Here is a 23,575-nt window from a genome sequence, read left to right on the forward strand (position 1 = left end):
CTAGCTTGTTTTCTTTAATTGCCTTGTAAAACTTTTTTCCTCTTCCCAACTTTTTCATTAAAGTACACTGTTAATATGAATAAGGTCTTAAATGACCCATTTCATTCTGATTTTCATTGATGAATGGACTATAACCTCTCGGTCCTTAAATAAGAGCAAAAAGTTGTTTTGTAACAGAATGAATTGAGCTCCACGCTTCTGTTTTAACGATTTAGTTACACAGAATTAGCAACATGAACGTTATCACTGCTTATGTTTTTCTAACATTTCTTTTGTTTTTCATCTAGAAGGAAATTTCCACCATTCACCTTGATTGGTCTAGTTAGTGATGTTGAACTGCTGCTGTCTTGAGCACAACTGTATATTGAGACTCGCACGTAAATCAGCTTCGACATTGAATAAGCGTTCACGAATTGTTCAGCTAAGGCTTTTATGTCTTGTTTTGTTTTGGCACCTTTCATTGGAATGTTTCATATTTCCAGTCACCGAAATAAAAGTCAAATCTGTTTGTTATTTGTTTGTTCTGCTGTACTTTGGTGTTGCGCCACTTTTGATCTGACCCGAACCAGACTGGAGCTGCTGCGTTTGAGTCACTCAGACAAAAGCTGGACTCAGCTTGCCGAGTCGGGAGTGTCTGTCTCTGACACCAGGAAGCGCCTGAGGACATAAGTTTGGCGATAACAACACATACTTGCTGATACTTCTCGTGTCCCTGCTTGTACATTTTTGCTGATGGATAAATATTTTGTCCGGGGGGGAAACAACCTCGTCAAGAGTCAGACTCGAGGAATTTCCCCAAGTTCAACTACAAGACATTTTTAAAAGGTGCTACGCAGGAAACGTAGCCGTCACGGTTAAGGCGTTGATTTATGCGATTAATGTAAAAAGTCTCAGCATGTTCAAATGATGTAATGCGGATTAATGGCTTTATCCATTTTGACCCGAACGCCTCTCGCTCACGGAGGGTTACTCGGTTCAACGCGGCGCCGCTACACAGACTTGCACTGCGGTCAACATTCAATGATGCCAATGTAAGCAAAAAGATTAGCGAGGATAGTCAAAGTGCTGCTCGCTCTGTCAAGTTTCGCTTTAAAAAAAAAAACACCCCGATGAACGTTTGGATAAAACCAAGGCAGTATAGGCCTATACATATTACAACAATGAATTATCCTTCCACCAAAGCACAGCCAGCTTATATTTAACATTTCTGAATGAACGCTTGAAATGTTCATTCATACCAGTATGACCCCCGCTCCCAAAAAAAGCCCCTGATAATATTCAGGTTTGAAGCAATAAAACACTTTCTTAAATATTTTTTCTTGAAAATGCGCATGTTTACATTTCAGTCTTCCAAAGTTAACCGCAGCGATTAATCGTGATTAATCTGACTGAATCTTTTAATCGATTGGCAGTACTACATAAAACACAAAGGAATTGAATGTCTGTTTAATGATCATACAAGAAAATACACGGCAAAACCAATATAAAATCTTGTCTCCTAGTTCAAGTGGCTGAGAAAATGTTTAAATTTTAGTTTAAATCTGTATTTAAGCTAACAGATAAAAAAGAATTGCTATAAGAGGCATATAAGAGTTTTGTTTAATTAATTACAAGGAGAAATGTTAGACAGATATATTAATTCTTCTTTAAAGTGTAATGAGATTATGTAAGGTATTCAGATATGAGATATTTTTTATTAGTTATTTTTTTTAGCATGTAAAGATTCTTTTTCTTTGTGTTATGTTTTGAAGTAGATTCTCCATATCTAAATTAAAAAAAAAACCTTTTAGAATTAGCTATTTATGTCTGGTTTCCTGTTTATGCTCCCTTTTTTTTTACCAACTAAAATTTGCTTTAGATCAAATTGTTGGCAGTGATTAAAAACGACAGATCACACTGCTAATTAAATAAATAACATTATTTCTTTATTTTCGAAATGTCAGAAGAATAAAATAGCAGAAAATGAAATTTGCAAACTTGTTCAGTTGCTAAAAAACATATAAGAAGCATTGTCCAAATGCTAATATTGAAACTGAATTACAAACGGTTAAACTTCAACACAATTAGGCAAAACATTAAAAACAATTGTTACCACTGAAGGGTTTCTGAAAAACTAAAAATATTCACACAGGAACATAAGATTTAACGTGTTAAACACAAACGAACAGAATGGTGATAAAGTGTCTATTAGCCTTATAGCGAGAGTGCATTCACAGAAAAATAAAAAAGTTCATCCCTGCAGATATGTGAAATATCCTGGACTCAGCAGTTCTACGTGTGCTCTCTCATCGCGTCTATCCAGTCCATCTTCTCCTGGTGAGTCGGAGCCTGGATGAAGTAGTGAATGTCCGACTTTGTGATGATTTTAAACAAGTTGCCTTGAATGTTGCCCTTCACGCCTGTGCAACAGGAGAAGGTAAATATGTCAATGAAGCATCAGCGTACTTACAAATCACATCTGAAATAAAACACACCGAAATGAAACAGCAAGCGCACACGTCTCGAGGACGTCACTTTAGGGCCAAAGACAAAGTCCGGAAACATCAGCCTTCCTCCCGTCGAGGAGTTAGCGTATGCTACCGCTAGCCTTGTTTGACATTTAACATTTGACGAACGAACAGGACATGAAGTTACTGTAGAGAGGTGAAGGTTTGTATATCTTTGTTTTCATATTCTGAAAACTTTCATACTCTGAAAGTTTCCAAGTTCTTAACTCTGCATGTCGCTGCCACCTTCCTGAAATAATGGTCCAATTTATTTATTTATTTTTTTTGGCAAAAGTATTTTATTTATTTACTATTTTATCCTAAATTATCTTTTGGCAAAAAAAAAATTAATAAAAAATTCTGGATTTGAAGAGTCTTGTATTCAAATGAGTTACAGCAACATTTGATTTCCCTTTTGGGATCAACAAAGTATTTTGCAATTTGAATTTCAATGAAATCTACACAATAATGGACCCAGAACTCAGCTAGCAAAAATAACACAAATTGGGTTGTTTTGTTGTTGGGGAACTTCACTTCCTATTTTGACTGACCAATGGGGACTCAAGCAGTCGCCTGAGAGTACCAACACTCAGGGCCGTACGTAGCTAGCCGATTGGGTGCCGCAAGCCCCCACAAATGCTGTGATGACACAGGGTGAAAATCAAATCATTTGGACAAAAATATAGCTAAAGCTTCTAAAGTTTTCTTCTTCTTTCTCCTTAGTCACTGAAGGCTGAGTTAACCCACCTGAAGGAACTCCATTATCATCCAGAGAGGATATCAAACACCCGCGCAGGGAGAAGCCGCCAACAGGGCTGATGTCATCCTGACAAGTGACACATGAACGGAAGAGATTAAGTCAGACATGAGGAGGCGATGATGATGATGATGATAATGATGATGATGATGATGATGAGTTTTCTATGAGTAACACCACCTTCAGACTCCCAGCTCGTAAAAGTGGCAGCAAAAACGAAACAGAGAGGGGATTCACTCTGTTTGTGTTCAGGCTAATGCATTCCTATAGCTTATGTTGAACGCTCACCTTGGTGGGGTCATAATAATGGAGGAAGTCGGGCTCCGAACGCAGCACAAACAGTCGCACCTTCCAGTTTTTCCTTCTGTGCCCCTGCAGTTAAAGATTAGCCAGAGGTCAAAGGGCGTCGTGTCTCACCTTCAAGATGAACCGGACGTCTTATTAACCTTTAATATAGGGGAGGCTTCACAACAGGAAGCAAGTAAGTTGTTACCTTCAGATAAAACTTAACAGTTACTGTCACTGTTTTACCTATAAGAAATAATATTTTCATTATAGACTCCTGGCTTAGCTTCAGTGGTGTTTACACAGTAAATACAAGGCAAATGAATCACATTCATAGGGAATGTGTTCCAAACAAACAAAAATGTTGGGTCAGAATTGGATGTTGGACTGAGATTAAACCTAACTGTTTGGTCTGATATAATATTTTAATCTTAAATGTCGCATTTTCATCAGCTGTAAGCGGGAAAACATTAATTACCAGAAATAAAGCCTTGACAGTATCAGGCTGTGTGTAATTATTGTACATAATATGTTTTGCTTAGTTCACTGACTTCCTGAAATTAATAAACAATTCAATAATATTCAAAAGGACAGATTGGTTTTGTGTACGCTCAGTGAGCATGCTAACTACCATTAGCCAAAACAATAACTGCATACATTACAAACCTTCATTTTGTTCTTTTAAACCACTTTGGCAACATTTAAACTAATGTAGACTGTACAATACTGTGTTTGTGAAATGTATTAAAGGTACAAATTGTCAAAAAAGCAGTAAACTGTGTTCATGCATGAAGGTCGCCATATTGAAGTTTGATCTGTCAACTAAGCTCCGCCTTTCTCATTTGAATCCCAATTTCAGAGCAATAATTCTCTTCAATGTTCCAACGTGAAACTTGGAGGTTTGAGTGACTCAGTGAAAACTGTGTTCACATTCCAAAATGTACTGAAGTCTCAAGAAAGTCCACCTGTTTCAGCAGGTATCCTCGTTTTACGACTTTGCCACTCAGCTCCAGTGCCGACCGCGACTTCTCTGACTTCACGCTGCCTCTTTTTTTGAAGCTGTCAGGCTGTGTGGGGGCAAAAAGCACAAAAGCATTACAAATAAAAGCATTTAAATAGACTCCATCATCCGAGCTGATTTAACATAAAAGTTGGTGCCCGCCAGGAGGAACCCTAGATGACCTACAAAGCTGTAGAGGGCAGTGGAGTCGTCCATGAACTGCTCACTGAGGCTGGCGGTGCGAAGGGCCTCCATGCTCCTAAGGCCAACGGTCCGCAGGAAGCCCTCCTCGAGCAAAGCAGAGGCCAAGGTCACGGCCTCCCCACGGGTCAGACTGAGCTGCATGAACACCAGCCAGTCCACCACCGCTGAACCTGCGGGAACATCGTGCATTGGATGAACAGATTCTTCCAGACAGGTAAAGTTTGTGTCTTTTTGTGGCAGTTTAAGTCCTTTGTCTCTGCTTACCCCATAAAAGAACCGCTAAGAAATTGACTTTTTAGTACGAACACAAGGAAGAAGGATAAACAAGGAATTAAGGAATAAAATGAGAGAGGGAACTAAAAATATTGAACAAAAACAACGCTAGAGCTGCAAGCAGTTATCCAACGGGTTCCAAGCCCAACCTAGCAACTCCGTCTGCCGCCCACATCCCACCAGGCCGGCTTCACCGGGTCCATTCACATGTTGAAGGAGTTGCCATTGCAAAGAGTTAGTCCAGGTGAAGTACAGTATAAGAAAGTCCGCCCCTGGTCCTGTCTTACGTATGAGTTTAGCATTTTGCCTGCTAATTAGCTAGCATAAGCCAGCTCAAATTTAAAAGGAAAAAAAAAACAACTCAAACTGAAAATGTTCTCAAGGCAAGGTTTTGGTATAACTGAAATAATATAAACATATGTTCACATTCCTAGACTCCATGTTTTCATTTTCCTGAAAAGTAGTATTCCGCCTGCCTTACATTACCTGTTCTGCTCACTCCAAACAGCAGCCAAAAAAAAAAAAAAAAAAAGAAATTCCTTAATTTGGAGCTTACTTTTTCACTATTGTTCATCACTTAGTGCGCCTAGTCTACCCCCTGTGCTAATCTGTCCATAAATGTAACTTAAAAATCCTATCAGATTGGAGGCAAAAGTCAGGGTGCCTGAGCAGAACCGAGCCCTTTCAACACAACAATGTAGCTAAAAGGCTGTTCTGCCTCCCAGTCTGTGATCTCAGACCAGATTAGAGCTTCAAATATCATAAATAAACAATGATTCACCTGAAAAGCAGTTGCTGTAAGTGCTTCCCTGCTCCACATGGTTGCTCAACTTGATCCCACTGTGGACATCATACATGGAGTCCAACACTTTGCTGTAGAAGAGAGTGAAGTAACAGGGCTTCAGTGAGACATAAGACAGAGAAAACAAATGTGCGGGAGCGACTGTAACCCGATGGTTTACCTCAGGTTGATGTTTTGTAAGCGGGATTCGGCAGAATCTTTCTGGCTCATCAGCTTCCCGCCGTCAGTGGCCTGCAGCTTGTTGACCGCGGCGGTGATGTCAGCAGCCCACTCATCCCTCTCCTCTCTGGAGCAAGCTTCCAAAAAGTGATCCACTCCATGCTTGGTCTGGAGTTTGAACGCAAGCTAGTGAAAAGGAAAAACAACAACAATAAAAAAAACAACACACACAGAAAGAGCAAATTGTGAGCTGTTCTTTGATGGTTGGCAGACAAAGGAGGTCGGGTTTGGATAAAAGCAACAACCTTGCTGTGGCAATAAACGTTCTTATTATTGAAGGTGTGGAAGTGCAGCAAGTGGCACTGCAAAAAATTAAATTAAATAAAATACGATAAAAATGCTGTGATGATGAGTAGTTAGCTAACTGGTCACAGTTGACCCAGTTCTTTGGTTACAGTAGAGAAACTTGACTGTTTTCCAAACAATCTGAAATGGTCTAGGATGAATTAAGATGATGAAATGGTTCTACATAATAATTTTAATGACCCCAAACCTGGTCAAGTTTGTACACTTGCAATATTGTTAGCATTTTACCTGCTAATTAGCTAACACAAGCTAGTGCTGTCGTTCTTCAGCGTTGTAGACTGGCTGTATTTAGACATAAATAGCATGAAATTCAAATTCTACGATAACCCTCACTTCTAATTATCAGGGTGTTAAGTCATTATTGGAAAAAATAAAAAAATATCTTAAATATATTCTACAGGTACTTCTGTAGAAAATGGAATATTCACTGAGATTAGGGTATTTTCTTAGATTGCAACAACCTTTCAGCAAAGTATTAAAGATACTTTTCATAAAGTTCACATTTTGTATATTTAAAATTTTTTATTGATATGTCCTAATATTCTACTCTTAAACGTTTTGATTACCTGAAAGTGGAAAATCATCATTATCAACAGAAATAAGGGCTCTGCAAACTTAATGTTTTTCCCCTTAAACATTAATTCAGTTTTCAGAACGGCAAATATTAGCCGTCCATTCCACAGAAAGAAGACAAATTATAACAGTAAGTTCATGTGTGAAACCACGTTCTTTATTTTAATGTTACTTCCATCCAAATTTAAGCTGATGCTATTTGGCATTGTTGCGTAAATGTATCAAAAATAGTCCAAATGTAAGAGTGTTCATGTTCCCGAACAACTCACCGGCCGACTTTCGTACTCCAGGAACGGACATGTTATGAGGCAGTCCTTCAGCAGGATTTTCCCTCTCTGACATGAATCCCGTTTCCCTCCTTCGTATTTGTAGTACAGCAACTTATCAGGCATCAGCACGAACCAGCGGGCCTTCCAGTTGTGAACTATGTGGCCCTGAATATACATGATAAAAACTTTTTAAACTGATGTATTTTTTGGAAGAAGAAAAAAAATCTGATTCAGTTAAATTTACACTTCTGATCCTTTTGATAATAATAAAAATGAAATGTTCTTACCCTCTTCACCAGGAAGCCCTCTCTTAGGACAGGGATTTCGTTGTCTGTGTCCATGTTCTTCAGTGTGTAGTTTAAAAAGTCTGACTGGCCTCTTTTTGCCTGCTCGGGGTTTATATGCTGAGGATGAATGCGTCACACACACACTCACACACACCTCACACCCCTTGCACACCTCTCCTCTTTAACCCAAACCCACGCAGTAGAAAAAGAAAAAGGAAGCAATTGCTGCTCGTTTACACACGATGGCGCTCTCTCTCCTTCAAAGACGCCAGGACTGAAGAGGAGCAGCTGGCGCTCACTCTGCAGCAACTCATCACGTTTGGTATGCGAGGATTTCAGGTACTTGGAATAAAACAGGGACATGTTCCTCATTTCTCCTCCGCATTAGCTGGATCCAGGTGGGACAGCACGGATTCTGTGCACGGTTAATCAGACAAGCTAAGGAAAATAATCATGTTTTTTCCTTCCAAACATTGTTGTTTTTCTAATTGGTTGCCTTAAAAGCATGGACAGGCCAGAAGAAGAAGAAGGCCGGAGGAAATGTTTACGAGAGACCAACATTTACTCTAAAACGTTTTGGAAATATTTGATACATAAAATTCAGGATTCAAATATTTTCAAAAACGGACACAACAACACTCAAGTCATGAGATTGGGTGCAGAACTTCCTTAGGTTTTCTTCCTTTATTTCTTTTTGCGACTCTTCCAAAAATATTGCCTACTGACCGAGTGAATGAATAAATTAATTACATCTTTATTTCAGGAAAAATGATTCTACAAAATAATTTTAATGACCCCCAACCCGGGTAATAAGTTTAGTTCACATACCAGAGAATAAGTTTGTACTCTGGAGATAGCGTTAGCATTTTACCCGCTAATTAGCTAACACAAGCTAATGCTGCCGTTCTTCAGCATTGTAGACTGGCTGTATTTAGACATAAATAGCACGAAATTCTATTTCCACCATAACCCTCACTTCTAATTATTAGGGCATTAAGTCATTATTGGAAAAATAAAAATGTCATATCTATTCCAAAGATTCTTCTGTGGAAAATGGAGTGTACTCGGCTAATTTCTTAGATTGTAACAACCTTTCAGCAAGGTAATAAAAAGTCTTTTCATTAAGTTAAGTTTCAATTATTTGAAACATAATCAATATTAATGGAGTGGGGGAGGGGGGTGGGGGGGCATGGAATAAAAATACAGTAATGTGAAAAAGAACTATATCAGACGAGCATCGCGGATAACATAGTGTATGAAAAAAACTACAACAAAATTAAAGTGAATCACATTCATGCATAAAAAGAAGTGAAAGAAGAAGAAAATGTTACTCTATCTATAAACTGTGTACAGATATTTGTACCTCACCAAAACCACAGTTCAGTTTATATCCAGGATTATATGTTTAATTTCATCCTACATGAATGGTCGTGTCTTGGTTGGGTCATTGTCAGTCAATTCTCAGGTTATTGTCTTACAAGCAAACCCTGACTTGTCTGCTGTGTTCCTTCATCCTCCTTCGTTCTCTACCAAACAAGACCTTAAAATAGCTGCTGGTTGCATACCAAGATGATTGCATAATTAGACTGTATAGACTGGTTTGATGACTTCAAAAATAAGTTGTTTACATTAGATTTTATTTGGGGACGGTAGAGAAAAGGTGGGAGGAGTCCAAATGTGTGGTGTATTTTAAACATCCTTTAAAACAATTTTTTCCCCTCTCCTTACATACTACAGCTTCCCACTCTATGACATACAAGCATCAGAAAATTCATGAAAGTTTTAACTGTGATGTGAGAAAAATCTGTCCAAAGGGTATGAATATTTTTTTGTAAGGGACTCTGAAGGCGCCAAAAAGAAATTCCTCAATGATTAAAGCAACGACTATCTGTTCTCATTCCGTTTGGTTGCATAAGTGCCGATGCTACCTTGGATTCTGTCCCAACTTTTCTTGAAACGTGCCGCAAGCAACACTGACATACAGAGAGAGAGAAGCCGTGCAGAATGTGCAAGAATCACTACGCCAGTTAAAGAAATGCTGCAATGAATTATATAAAACACGTCTACCTATGTGGTAATGTCTTAATAACTCATAACCACACAATAAACCCTGTGTATCCAATAATTAGGCAACTTCTTTCACAGAGGATTCATTCTGTCAGCCAAACTTCACACCTGAGTATTTAAAGTTAAAACAACATTTTGGGATTTTAAGAGGAATATCTACGTGCGCATAATTATTGTGAAAAATCTGCGTGAATACAGATATGTGAGTGTAATGAGTAGAGGAGGGGGCTTAGCACACAGCCCTGTGGGACGCCGGTGTTGAAACTGATGATGAGATGATCCTGACACAGATGGATCCATCAGGAGGTTCTCTAGGCGTCTGCAGGTGGTTGTGGGTAACCCAGCGGCCAGCAGTATTTGGACGAGACATTGTTGGAGGATTATGTTGAAAAAGCGTTAGCATTAGCTTAAACTAGCTTAATTCGTTCAGATAGACTGCAGTTCCATCCCAAATTAAGTATCTTGTCTTAAGCGACAGGCAGTGGAACCACAAACCAATTCCACACATACCTTAGAAAATCGCTTTTTTCAATTGGAGTGTTAGTTTTACACAGTGTCCCACTAGATAAACTTGAATAATGTCAGGATGAACAAAAGTTGATTCTGGAAAGTAGAAAATTACACCTCTCTGCAAAGTAGCGTAATCTTCTTCTGTCTTGTGTTTTTTTAAAGTAATCTTTTATTTCTACTTTTGCTTTTGTTATTGTTGTCCTATCAGACACAGTTTGGTTGATTTTAACAATCAAAGATCATGGAGAGATCAAAAACGCTAAATCTTATTATTTCTTGCTGCTCAAGTCACTTTTACTGTATTATTTTATGGTCCTCCAACAGTTTTGGGATTATTTTGCTTTTTTTTTTTTTGCTCTACTAAAGCTCAATTTGATGAAAATCTCCAGGAGGTTTCCAGAACTTTCCTCCTCTCTTTTAAAGTTTCCCATTTCCCAGTCGAAGGAAACGGGAGTAGGCTGCGGACTCTCGCTGGCAAGCGCCCAAAAGAATCTGTTGAACACACAGAGGAAGCAATCGCCCCTAAAAAGGAAAGTAGAAAAAAAACTGACTGCTTCGATACGGACAAGCGCCTTCTTGAGTGAGAGGCAAACATAACTCTCCGATATGACAGCCCTCTGCGCACATCTTAAGGTGTGTCTGGTATTCCTTCTGTGTTACATTAACCATTAATCAAACATTAATTTTTTTGGTGGTAATAAAGATGGTGGTGTTTTGGCACGCCAGGATACGGAGGCCGCTGACGCAGGTCGGCCCCACGTGGGGCGCCCGGTTGTCCTGGTCACATGCAAACAGCCGGAGGACTCGCTTTCCAGAGTCTACAGGCTTATTGTTCTCAGGGTGTGTGTGTGTGTGTGTGTGTGTGTGTGTGTGTGTCCACAGCTGGTTACACGGAACAAGGCAGTCAGTCCAAAGATTTATTGGACGGAACAGGGAAAATTCCCGTTTCAGCCGACAAACAAGAGTTGCGCAAGACAAATGTTTTCTGAAGTCGCACGTTCTCCAGTTTGCCACGGTTGCAAAACCTTAAAGACTTCAGGTTGCTCAGTATTTCTTTAAGTTACATTTTTAATCAACCAAGTGAACTGGTTCAATGATTACACTTCACATTTCTGAACAAAATCCTAAATAACTATGACAAATACAAGAAGATAAAGTGCCTTATAAGGACAACAAACAAAAAAACACAATAAATTACATAAATTAGCATCAGAGATGGTGGCCGTCGTCTGAACAACCGAGAGCGGGGTTTAAACTTTCACTGACGGCAAGAAAATCAGAAATGCCACGTGAAAGTTTTCACACACTTCACATTTTGTCACATCACAACAACGTATTTTATTGGGACTTTACGTGACGGCGCAACACGATGAGGTGCCCAATTCAATCTGAGATGTGCACTCAGCCCGCTTTCGTTAATAAAAATTCCTTGCAAATCAACCTAGATTCAAAAAGCATCCCCATGGTGAAACATGGTAGTGGCAGCACGACGCTGTGGGAATGCTAAATTCAAGCGTGAATAGCAAAGCTGCGAGGAAACATTTATAAAAGATGAGATAAAAATTTACAACATGTCCAATAGTAGCTCATCAAAATGCACTGGTTAGTTGTGTAGTGATAAAATATGGGTAGGTGGTGTGAAAACCTTTTCAAGGCACTGCAAATGTCACTGTCCCAAATGTTAAAAGTGCCTTGCGAATTAAAGTGCACTCTTTTCTGACTTTTAAAACTTGGGTTGTTCAGGCTTCCGTATATTTCTTCTTCGTTTCTTTGATTAGCTTGGCTCTCAGAAAAAAAAAAAGACAAAATTGAGAAAAATTGTTCAAAGTACTTCAAACTTATGTAAAAATGCAGATCTTCATCAGCCAACTAATCAAATTTCAAGACTTTTGTAAACACACGTCTAACCGAACCGGCGTTTTCACCAGAAGCAGTGAACTGACCTATAAAGAAAAAAAGAAAAAAGACAGCCTCCTTTTTCCAGAAATGCATGTACTTCCTCCCCCAATCATCTAAAACTTTGTGCGAATCCTCTATTTACAGAATTTTGCCAAACATCTCAAATGTCTTCCAGGTCGTCAACCTGCGGCGTAGAGTCTGGGCCGTAAACAGCCTGCTCAGTGACCGGCGGGCGGGAGTCGGGCGGGAGCCAGGCGTCTGCCGCTTTTAAAAGTTAAAGTCTCAGCAGCGGTGGATTTAGGGAGGACTCAGCCGATGCCAGGCTGCCACCACTTTCTCTGGGTGAGCCATCGTGTCCTTCCACTGCTCCACGGCCTCCGGCAGAGGACTGTCGAAACCCAGCTGAATCTGAAACCAAACAGAGAGAAGAAGGTCAAGTCATCAGTTCAAGACAAAACCAGATGGATTTAAATCTTAGTGTTTTTTTTTCCCCTCCTGATTTGCACGGACACAATATATCAATAGAATACATGGAAATTTGGGGTAGTAATGTGACAAAATGAATGAAACAGTTTAAGTCGCCTACCACCAGCCTCATCACTGTTTCAGAGCAAATACAGGCTCTTATTGTGACAGTCTAACCCCACCACCAACCATAAAGCAACAGGCTAAACACTTTACACGGGGCAAATTCAAAAATCTGCTATAACTTCTAAAAGCGGCGACACAAATAAAGCTGCTGAGTCACACTGGCAGTAATGACAACGCCCAACCTCACTGTAAAAAGTTTAAAGGACGTCACGAGTTGAGGAAATTACATATTGACACAACCTTCAAGGCTTACCTGTCCAAGACACTGTTTCCTCCTGACGGAGCTGCGGCTGTAGAGCCTCAGCGACAGCGAGCAGGCGTGCTCCAGCGACGCCAACAGGAAGTGAAACGTCTCCTCCCAGCGACACCGACCGCCCGACGCCTTCAGCGCGCGGGTCTTCTTCTTAATTTCCGGCTGGCCTAACTGGTGCATCTCGGCTTTGACGAAAAACACTTTGGAGGAGGCGACAGAAACAACTGAACATCGAAGCCCCTCGTCGATAATCTGAGTTAACGACTCTTTGAAAATGGCGGCGCGCTTACCCTGGGAGAGGGGAGAGGAGGACGGTGGGAGGTTTTGGGCTGCGAGGATCTTGACCTGGATGCGTCCACTGACTGGCTGAAAGAGGGTGCTGAGGTGTAGCTCGGAGTGACACACCTGTACAAGCACACGACTCGTTTCTTAGCAGGCTTTTTACTGGCATGTTTTAGTTGGCTGTGCTTTAACCCACGTAAATAAAGTTAAAATGATTATTTCACTTTTTTGTTTTTTAAATTAGCCCTTTAATGACTGCGTTCCAGTTGTACTCGGAACTCGGAAATGTCCCGTTCCCAGTGGGAAGAATAAACTGGAACGCCATCAGAAGTCGGATTTCCCACTGGGCAACTCCGGCTACCACCAGTCATGAGGCTTTTTGTTCCAAAATGGCCGCTCCTCGCCTCCGCAGAAGTGAGATGTGGTGGAAACATGTTTATTTTACACCCTTTAAACTTTTCGATTTTATTTCATATAAACTTCAAGGTATTTTATTGGGACTTTACACGACAGAGCAACAGAAATTAAGTGCATAATTGAATCTGAAAAACGTGCTCAGCCCACTTTCAAAAAATAAAATCCTACATGAAAGCCAGAAGGTTGATGTCTTTATCATGTTCAAAATATGATTTTACTCCTAAAAATGAATAAATGAAGAGAAATTCTTCACTCAATACCACACATGTAGAATGCTTCCTGGCATATAAAACAGACATTTCTGGTAAAAAAGAAATATTAGTTATTTCTTTTCTCCTCCGTTTTTGTGTTTAGTAATCAGCCGTGGCCTCTAAAAGCTTCCACAGTGACGGTAATTTGAACAATTTTTCACTTTTGTGTCCGGCAGACGGGTCTTCGCAGAGTGAATCCCACTGACTGGTGAGTCACCGTCTGATCTCCTAAGTACAAAAACAACTGCACCGGCCAGACATGCCTCCATTTATCAGCGAAACCGCTCTCTGTTGGGGAAATGGTTCGAGGTTTGACCTACTTTACAGCGTCTGAACTGGTTTCTTCTCTCCTATAAAGTCGGCACCACAATTTTCCTTTGAAATGAACCTTTTTTATATATATATGTTTCATTTGGGACTAGGCAGCCACCTCGACCAGCTTCCTGTTGTTTATGCTAGCACAATGGAGAAACAGTCCCAGCTGGTCTGTGTTTGATGCGGCTCAAACAAAAGCCGTAAGAACATTTCTATTTATTACATTTCTTTTCTGACCATTTACCAGACAAAAAAAAAGAAAGAAAAAAAAAGCCACCTTAAAATTGTATTTGCTACTAGAACATTTTTGTCACCAAAAAACCGGCTTACCCCTTAAAATGAACAAGGGCAATTTGTCAGTGCTTGGAAATTGATGGAAAAGACATTAGTTTAGTTTCTAGTGCAAGTATCTTAGTGCATTTAGACAAAACGGACATAAGTCATTTTTAGGAAGAAATATGAGTGTGATTTAAGTCAATAATCTGTTAATATTGAAGAATATTATAAGTGAAATAACCCACCAGTGGAACTAGAACTTCTTCATCAATATTAAGAAATTATTAACTTAAAACAAGCTCTCATATCTGGCTGAAAAGTTGCTTGTACGTTAGTTTGTCTTACTTTAAGTGCACATAAAAAATACTTGATAAGACTTAGAGTTCTTTTGCAGTGAAGGTATAACATATATATTTTTTAAACATTAAAAACCCATCAAAAACACAAAACATCACTAAAGTGACGACGCCGTACCGAGGATTTGGAGGGCTGCTGGAGGTCGAGCCAGTGCTCCGACTCCTGGGGGCCGAGCTGGCGCAGGGAGAGGACACACTCGGCCGCAGTGCGTTTCCTGGGGCCGTGCGTCTGCAGGCGCAGCACCAAAGCGCTGCTCTGCAGCTGCTGCAGGCGCAGCGCGAACACAAAGGTCTCCATGAAGGCCACATTCTGAAAGCGAAGCAGAGCAGGTGAAAAATCCTCCTGTCACCTCAAGAAGTTGAAAGTGAATCATTAAGATGGCTGTTACGCAAAGTTACTCTCCTGGAACAAGTACCTTCGTTACACACTGCCTTGCTAAAGTATTGATACACCTTGAACTTCTGCCAGTTTTTTATTTTAGCTTTTTTAAACACGATATTTAATCCGTTATGTTGGGACTGTATGTGGTAGACCAGCACAAAGTAGTACATAGCTCTACGGCTGATGTATTGTAGCAATCGATTACTTTAGACGATAAATCGGGTGGAAAAATGTCTACAGATTTTTCATATAAGCACTTGAGCCTTTTTTTATACAACGTTAGAAAATATGGAACGATGCAAATAAATAATTCAATCGCTTTCTTAAACAAGAAAAACATTTTATTGCCTAAAATGCAAGAACATAGTAAATCTTTAGTAAAGCTGAACAGAGTGAAGCTAAAACTGCCACTTGAGAAGTTTTGGCTATTATTTACAAATGAAGGTGTTTTTGTATTCCAAGTTCAAATTGAATATATTTTTTTGTACAGTTTTAGCTTATTTACTGAATACGTTTAGTTTTTACCAAACGGCCTTTTTTTTCTGGAGTCTAACCGATTAATCAGTTAACAATTAATGGATTACTAAGTTAGTTAATGCTTATTCGAATAATCAATGAATTGTGATTAATCGTTTCAGCCCTACATTGTAAAATGAAAACCAAATGACTATTCAGACCGAATTGGAGTCGATGCTTTATAGAATCGCTGTTCGCTGCTATCCTAAGTTTTTAAGGTAGGTTTCTACCAATTTTGCATGCCTATGAACTAAAAATTTGGCCCGTTGCTCTTTGGAAATCCAAAGTCAGATTGGACGGCGAAGACCTTTTTAAAACTGGTTTTAACTGGATTTAGTTGAAGGCTTTCAATCTTAATTTATTGGAGTCTTTTTTTTTTCCCCCTTTGTGTTTGGCTCGATCCGTCTTCCTGTCCACTCTGATCAACGTTTCTGTCGTCGCTGAAGAAAAACAAGCCCACAGTATGATACTGCCACCACCAAGCCTCACTGTGGGAATGACATGTCCAGGTTGGTGCCTCTTTTTCTACATATTTGCAAGAAAACAGGATTCATTTGCAGATTTTTTTTTAAAATCGTTTCTCCTGTGTGCTCGTCTATAAATGCCAGATTTGAGAGCTTAAATCCTAACAGATTTTACAACAGTGTCTGTCCTCCACAGTGTCCACTGGGCCTTTGGCTGTTTCTCAGTTTGATGCTGTCTACTTAGCTTAGCTTAGCTTAGCTTACCTTGGTCTATCTCATAAAATTCCAATAAAAACACTCTGAACTTCACCAACAGGAAGAGAAAAACTAAGGAGCATGCCTATGTTCCTCTAGGCCGTGCAACATGTGCAACAATCAAGCCGCTATTCAAGCACGTGTTTAGCATTCGGTAGCGTCAGTACCTGGTGATACTCCTTGAGCGTGGTCTTGAACTGGATGGGTTTGGGGACGGTGAGGATCGCTTTGAAGCCGACCTTCTGCTCTTCATCTGGATGGACGACAAGGTCCGAACACTGAGCGAAACAACACAAAACAGCAGCTTTGTTAACAGGCTTGAATGCTTACAAACACAATAATTGTTCAGTTATGTTCAGTGGGGTGGGGGGAGAAGAAGAAATTTCCCACAAAATGTCAAACCCCACTCACAGGCGGGAATCAGGTGTGCCCTTCATCTTTGCTTGGCTCCGTTTTGATTAGGACTTTGTGCCCAACTATCCATTAGGCTTTTAAAGCAAAGCACTGCATTTTACTTCCTCAGAGTCGCTTTAAAAAAAAATTCAATCTACGCTTAAAAAAAAAAGAAGGAAAAACCAACAACCTTTTTTGCTCCAAACTTAATAGAGCACAGAGACCGGCACACAGAGACACTCGCTGTGGACACACAAAAGGCTCCACTGTGGGAAGCTGGCGGGGAGAACAGTGGAGCCTTTAGTACCTGAGGCGCTCGGGTCTGGGCTGAGTGTAACCGTACCTGAACCAGGGTTATCCACACCTGCTCCACGTCCTGCTGATATCGTACCCGGACACAGACCTTCCCCAGTTCCTGCTCGTCCCCCGACAAAGCGATGGATTCTGGAAATGAAAAAGTAAAAAAAAAAAAAAAAAAAAAAATCAAGGAAAGCGACACTTGAGCATGATGTGGGTGAAGTCGGTGAAGTGGTTGATAGGAGGAACGTTTGGGAAAGAATGCAAAGTTTTACAGATTTATTTTTAAATATAACATAACTAATATTATCAACATTAAAATACATAAAAATAATTGATTGTGTTTTCTTTGTTTTTAAAGTGGGACAGAACTCGGGAGCAGAAGAGAAAAAAATGAAGCATTGTTTTCAAAATGTCTACTAAATAAAGACCTGAAAAGTGCGGCTTGCCCGCGCTACAATTTTACTCTGACTGCCTTCAGTGAAATTCAAAAGCCTTCAGAATGAGCAGGAAGCACGTTGGCGGGTCAGACGAGGTCAAAACTGAAACATCATCACCCTTATGCTGCATGGTGGCGTCAGCGTCATGCTGTGGGGATGCTTTTTTTATCAGTTTTGACGTGTGAGCTGATTAGAGTTGGTGGGAAAACTTATTTGGAATGTGTCTTATACGACGTCATCTCCTTTCGTCCTCGTGTTAAGATCTCAGTATGACGCATTTGTAACAATATTCAGAACTGCCAAACCAAGCCATGAGGCCTTGTTGATTTTAGAGCGCATAGAAGGTTACCGAGAAGTTTTAGGTGAGTTTTCTTTTTTTTTTTTTTCAGAGCAAGTCAAAAATATCCCACATCTTCTCCAGAAATGCGGTCAGACTGAATTTCTTAAGTAATCAAACCGAAAAGGAAAGCCGGATGTAAATGAAATGGTTACCCAGGCTGCTTTCAATGGAGCTCATCATGGAAGAGGCGCTGCTGACGGTGCTGGAGGTGGAGTCAATTCGCTGAAGAGGCCAAACACAGTCAGAAAGGGAAACATGTTTAATGGTGATGAAACCAGAGTCATCAATACGCTGCATAACTAAATGTCTTACAGATCGTGTGCTGAAATCAAGATGAAGGGACGTTCTGCCTCAGAATAGGTTCGTCCTTTGGATCAATTTTTGATTAAAAAATTCAAATCAAAGCAAAATATCATAACATAAGAAATGAAAAAAAAAAATAGCTTAACAACAATGACTTCTTAATTTAAAGTCTCAGGAATGACTGATAGTAAAGTAAGTCAGGGTTGTCCAAAATGAAGCTCGGGGTCCAGCTGCTGCCCTCTGAAGGGTTTTCTGTAGCCCTTCAGATGCTAATCTTGATGGAGATGGATTCATTTATTTATTACTTTTAGGGCGACACGTTTGCAATGTTTTCTTTAAAAAAAAAAAAGAAGAAAAAAAAGTTAGGTGTCACACAAATTACGCAGGTTTCTGTATTCATCTTAATTTTGTAGCAAATAGAACCAAAAACATTTTGATTGGGAAATCAAAAAGGTTTTTGTGGCTTCAACTTAAAGATTTTGGCCTTCATGGCAAAAAAAAAAAAAAAAAAATTGAACACCACAGGAGAAATGATTACTGCTTCTCTTCTCTTTCTGTTGTTCTTCTTTACGTTTCTTTGAAATTGTTGTGGTTATTGACTTGTACTTTGGTTTTTTTTTTTTATGTGTGTGTTTGGGTTTGCTTTTGTGTGATGTCTTTTTTGTAATGGCTGTAACATTGTGATTTTATTATAATGTTTGTAGAATAGTCTCTACTGTGGTATGGAGTAATGGGGATCATTAAATAAGCTATACTAATTGGTCTAGTCACATACAATACTTGGAAAATAGTTGCAAATTGAACATGTGTTGTTTTTCTACCTTTGTTGTACTTCTAATTTAAGCATATTTATGTCATAAAAAAAATCTTAAACATTTATTAGAAATTATGAGGCTAATCACACATTTAAGTTTCGGTTTTAAAAGCTAGCCTTCTATCCACATAACAGGAGTTATTTGCGACATTTAGCTATAGTACCGAGGAGCTGTGCAAACTTTGCAACTATATTTAGTCTCGTTCCACACAAACGTAAGGAAAAAAAAACAAAACAGGTGGGAAAAGCTTAGATTAGATTAAAAGCAAACAGTCTCACCTGCATGTGGCTCTGAGGGCTGGCCAGGTCGAGCATGGAGCTGCTCAGGCGCCGCTGGTTGCCTGGTTTCAGAGTCCAACCTGGAGGACAAAACCATTACTAACCACGCTGCTTTGATTTCAATGCAAAACCAGCGAGTACCTGATTACATTATTAATTTTTTTTAAAAAATGGTCACGATATCTTAATTAAATTTTTGATTTATTACGCGTAGGTGCAAGTTAAGCTTTTAATGACTCTTATTGCTAGTTGTAACGCAGCGTGACGTAACAAGCGTAAACAAAAAAAAAAGTTTGATGTTGTGTCCACGAACTGATAAAAGAGCCTAAATAGTACACTGGCAGATTACATAACGAGGTGCTGCTTTACTTCAGGCTCCGACCTCAGAGCGAGACTCAAGGTTTCTCCGTTTGGACCGCTGTACGGGCCGCTGTCCGATACCTGGGCTTTGAGGGCTGCTCTTTAGCGCGTCTCGTCGGGCGGCGCCGGGGGAGATGTACGCCGGCATGCTGCCCTGATGGAAGATGGACTCCGAGTTGTACGGGAAGAAACTGGCGCCCAGCAGTTCTGCTTTCCTCCCCGCGTACGTGGACCGGGCTGAGCCTGCGGACAAGAGTTGGAGAAAAGCAACTCTACTGAGCGCGGTGGAGCGTGTGGTGCGAGCACAGCAGCAGATAAACGCCGTGAGGTTCACAGGAACTTTAGCGACAAGATTTTACCTTCTTACATTTTCCTACAAAGCAGAGGAGAGATTCTGTCTTGGTTTGATTTAATCAATTTGCCCGCCTCAGTCCTTAACCTCAAACCCTTATTTTAAGGTAACCTTAAGGTTTTAGTTGCAGGTCATGTTGCTACAATGTCTGCATTTGGAATCAAATTACAGCCATGCTTGTTTTTATCTGATTTTAATTAGGATTTTCAAAATAACTGTCACACACCATCACCTTAACAACTTTTTTAAAAAATGTACCCCATTAAAAGTAAAGATGCAGAAAGAAATGTGCTAGTCAAAAAAAAAAAAAATTATTTTTCCAATCAGTGAATGCACCACAGGTAGTAGCGGTTTTTGATATGGGTGATGTGGGCATTTGCCCAAGGCGGCATCTCGTCCAGGGAGGCAATTTTGTAAATGTTTGAGTATTGATTCAATTTAGAAATACTTTGTTTTAATTGTGTTATTTTTCCATAGATTTAAAAAAAAATTTTTTTGTATTTGTATTGTATACAGTTAACTTCGTGGTTGGTTATGGGTGTTTAAAGTATTACTTTAATTTATTTTTTTCAAGTTTTTCATATAAAATTAAAATGGGTGGGGCCCAAAGCCCTGCGTATGTGGACCGGGCTAGGGTTGCTACCAGGCCATGCTAGCAACAACATTCTTCACTTTAGATGCTGTAGCTAAAAAACCACAAAAACAAGACAAATTTAGCTATTTTCCCACAAACAACACAGAGGGACTACAGGGTCGGGTTGTTAATGTACTGAAAACAACAACAATAATTTAAGTATTTAATGTAGTTTTATCCATCATAAAGATTTCCACATTATCGGAGACAAGAAATAGCTCTAGATATTTAGGACTATTAGTTAAAACTAAGTTGGACACTCAAGTGGAAACAAGCCACTGCCTTAACGTCACACCTTTGGTTTCGCTCTGGCTACACATGTAGGGCAGAACAAACATCAAAAGTCCAGTTTCGTTCCTCGACACTGAAGCATCAGCTGGGCTGTAATGGGACTAGAACCAGTCACCACCCGTATTTGTGTCATCATCATCCTCCCGTATCACACGATAAATCTCTAAGTAGCTCTAATGACTGATACAAATAGGCCGATACGTACTGTGCAGCCCAGGCTGCAGAGCTGAGAACTGGCGGCTCGGGGGTTGAACGTAAGTGGGCTTGAAGGTGGGCACGACAAACGGGACCTCTCTGCCGCCCGGAGGCTGCTTAGAAATGAGGTAGTCTTCCGCTTTCTCCGTCCTAGTCCTCTCCTCCGGCAGCTCTCCTGTCACCAATATCTCCTTGGGAGGCGCCTTTATTTTGATCACTTGGAAAAACAAAAACACAAAAACAAATCAGTCAGACGTGAAATCAGCTAAAAACAAGATGGCGGACCCGGTGCTGACCTTGGGTCTCCTGCTCCTGCTTGTTCCTCTGAGAGAAATTCTTGCAGCAGTCCTTGAAGAACTCCATGACGCTTCTTGGGTGTTTATGAAAACCTGGAATTGCACACGAAGGCTGTAAGTCAGACAGTAAACACATTAAACATAACTTTAAGGAACTTGATTTGAGATTGGAAAAAGTCAGAAAAGTCGCAAAGTTTTCACGGTTGTTCAGAGTTGCCTGGCACATCGAAGCAGACCAACAGACTCCTCTGAGCTGAAAGCCTCTTACAATTATAGAGTCATTTGATTCAAGGTGGAGGGATGACGTTTAATGTTTCATACTGTCTATATGCTGGGAAAAAGGTTATGACTCAGTTATGGATTTATAAAGAGTTACAGTTTGGGCTCAGTCAAATCCTGCAGACATGAACAAATTACCATTAAAATATGACCTTGCTGAATTAACTTTCAAATTTCTTTTTTTTTTATTTTAATGTTTGCATTTGTGTTTATTTGCGCACTCATGGGGCCCAAGGACCAGCGGGGGCCCCTAAGCAGCCGTAATGTTTCTCTAGTGCCTTTGGGCAGCAATGCATTGAAGGAATCTATGAAACATGCGTTAGGAAATAATAATTAGAACAAAGTTTGACCTTTCAGAGCATGAAAGGTTAAATTTAAACAACTATTGACTTTTTCTCCTTTATTTTTTCTTAAACCGGTGCAGACAAGTTATTATTATAATTATTATTATTCACTGTCGATCTGCTTTTGAAAGACAAACGTCATGACTAAGGATTTTATCTATGCCACTCTTACATTTCCATCACTAAATCCTGGCCACCACGCTAATGTAGTTCTACATGACAGTATAAAGACTGTCGGTGCTTTGTGGCCCCCCATCTAAAATGTAGTTAATTTTAAAATATATATATATATTAACTCACCACCGTCGTGCTTTCACTGGACAGAGCTCCCAGTCGCTTCTCTCTCAGCAGGCAGCAGAGAGGGGAATGCCGCTGATCTCAGGTCTGTTGTTCACTTTGAGCTTCAGGTTTCTCTCTTTCTCTCTCTCTTTCTCGCTCCGTCCCGCCCTCCTGACTCTGAATGTCTCTCCGTTTCCCGCACAGACGCTGACATGCTCTTCCTTCCCCGAACAGCAGCACTTTCTGTTAGATTTTTTTTTTCTCGTTTGTTTACTATCCGTGTGTGATCATATCTGTGATATCTTCCACCTCTTCCACCTCGTCTTCTTCCTCGGATGGTGTGTCAACAATGCGAGTGCCAACAGAAACGTGGCCAACATTTTTTGGGGGGGCGGGTTACCACTTTTCTGAATTCAAAGTGGTTCCAAAGTTAAAATGCTCTTTTTTTTAGAACAAAAATGTACGTAGAAGTGTTTAGAAATCAATGTTTAGTGTAGAGCTACTAAATATTGTTGAAACTCTTACAAAAACCCCCCAAAGACTTTTAATTTAGCCCAAATTGAAGCTCAGCAATACACATTCTACACTAGACATGAAATCAAGCAACAGAAAACATGTTATTGACGCACTTAATTAACTTAGTCCTTTCTTGTTTTTTTTGTTTGTTTGTTTTGTTTTGTTTTTCCTTTTTTAGGAGTTTTCTGGGCCCCCCAATTTAAAAATAAAAATTGAAAGAAGACCAGGGTGCATTTAACGTCCCTATATTGTTTGCAGAAGAGCCAACATTAAACTCCTCGAGTCAGAAAACGAGTTTTAATTGGCCTTGAAAATATTGTTGAAATAAATAAATAGCAGCTGTTTTGCTGCTGAGACCAGCTTATTTCCGCGACTTACCTATTTGGACTGGGAGGGAGTTGTGTCATAATTAAAATTAAAACATTTTTTATTTGCTCTTTATAAACATTAGGCTTATTCATAAGCACAAAACGTGAGAACCTGAGAACTCTTGTCGCTGCTTCTGCGTCTTTAACTAGGAAAACATTTGCAGCTCTTTAAACCTCGTTCACATTATGCCGAATGTATCTTTAAGTCAAACCCATGCTGGGAGTATTTATAGACATTTTCATGGCATTTAATTATAAGACCAACAAAAACATGACAGGCTACAACTTCTATGAAGAAGAGCAATGTCAGGCCCAGTTCAAGGTTTTATGAGACCTGAAGGAGTATTGAATTGTTAGGTTCTGTCTCCAGGAACGCCCAATTTCACAAATTCATAGATTCTGCATCCTGCAGGTCAAAGGTTACCAAAAGTAATAACTGCCAGAAATCGGAGACCCCCTAAAAACACACAAGTGTTTCCCTCTGTGTATTTAGAAATAAA

General features: G+C 39.9%; 3 protein-coding genes across 5 annotated transcripts in view; 1 reads left to right on the forward strand and 2 right to left on the reverse strand.

The window, feature by feature from the left end:
- The window catches only part of si:ch211-10a23.2 (Galectin-related protein A-like), a 5,240-nt gene extending 4,727 nt beyond the window's left edge, over positions 1–513 (forward strand). Inside the window, exon 4 of the mRNA XM_044142238.1 lies at positions 1–513. This exon is cut by the window's left edge and continues 1,638 nt beyond it. The gene's annotated coding sequence lies outside the window, so the exon portion shown is untranslated.
- Positions 514–1,906: 1,393 nt separating this feature from the next.
- plek2 (pleckstrin 2) lies at positions 1,907–7,651 on the reverse strand. The gene is made up of 9 exons (XM_044142245.1): positions 7,462–7,651; positions 7,175–7,339; positions 5,968–6,152; positions 5,787–5,878; positions 4,715–4,902; positions 4,494–4,595; positions 3,532–3,615; positions 3,234–3,312; positions 1,907–2,399 (listed from the first exon to the last, which is right to left on the reverse strand). The coding sequence occupies exons 1-9, from the start codon at positions 7,513–7,515 to the stop codon at positions 2,272–2,274; spliced, it is 1,077 nt and encodes a 358-aa protein (XP_043998180.1). The 5' UTR covers positions 7,516–7,651; the 3' UTR covers positions 1,907–2,271.
- Positions 7,652–11,088: 3,437 nt separating this feature from the next.
- LOC122845805 (tandem C2 domains nuclear protein) lies at positions 11,089–22,438 on the reverse strand. Of its 3 annotated transcripts, XM_044142241.1 has the most exons (12): positions 22,213–22,418; positions 21,290–21,382; positions 21,004–21,210; positions 19,603–19,764; positions 19,162–19,241; positions 17,918–17,987; positions 17,032–17,132; positions 16,463–16,573; positions 14,797–14,988; positions 13,072–13,186; positions 12,782–12,981; positions 11,089–12,345 (listed from the first exon to the last, which is right to left on the reverse strand). In XM_044142241.1, exons 2-12 carry the CDS (start codon positions 21,354–21,356, stop codon positions 12,235–12,237), a joined length of 1,416 nt encoding a protein of 471 aa, XP_043998176.1. In that variant the 5' UTR covers positions 21,357–21,382; positions 22,213–22,418; the 3' UTR covers positions 11,089–12,234. The 3 variants fall into 3 exon arrangements, with proteins under 3 accessions (XP_043998176.1, XP_043998175.1, XP_043998177.1); XM_044142240.1 differs by having other exon boundaries at positions 12,782–13,186; positions 22,213–22,438; XM_044142242.1 differs by lacking the exons at positions 21,004–21,210; positions 21,290–21,382; positions 22,213–22,418 and adding an exon at positions 19,881–20,036 and having other exon boundaries at positions 12,782–13,186.
- Between the last annotated feature and the right edge of the window lie 1,137 nt (positions 22,439–23,575).

This window comes from Gambusia affinis, linkage group LG16, assembly GCF_019740435.1.
Source record: "Gambusia affinis linkage group LG16, SWU_Gaff_1.0, whole genome shotgun sequence".
NCBI classification, from domain to species: Eukaryota; Metazoa; Chordata; class Actinopteri; order Cyprinodontiformes; family Poeciliidae; genus Gambusia; species Gambusia affinis.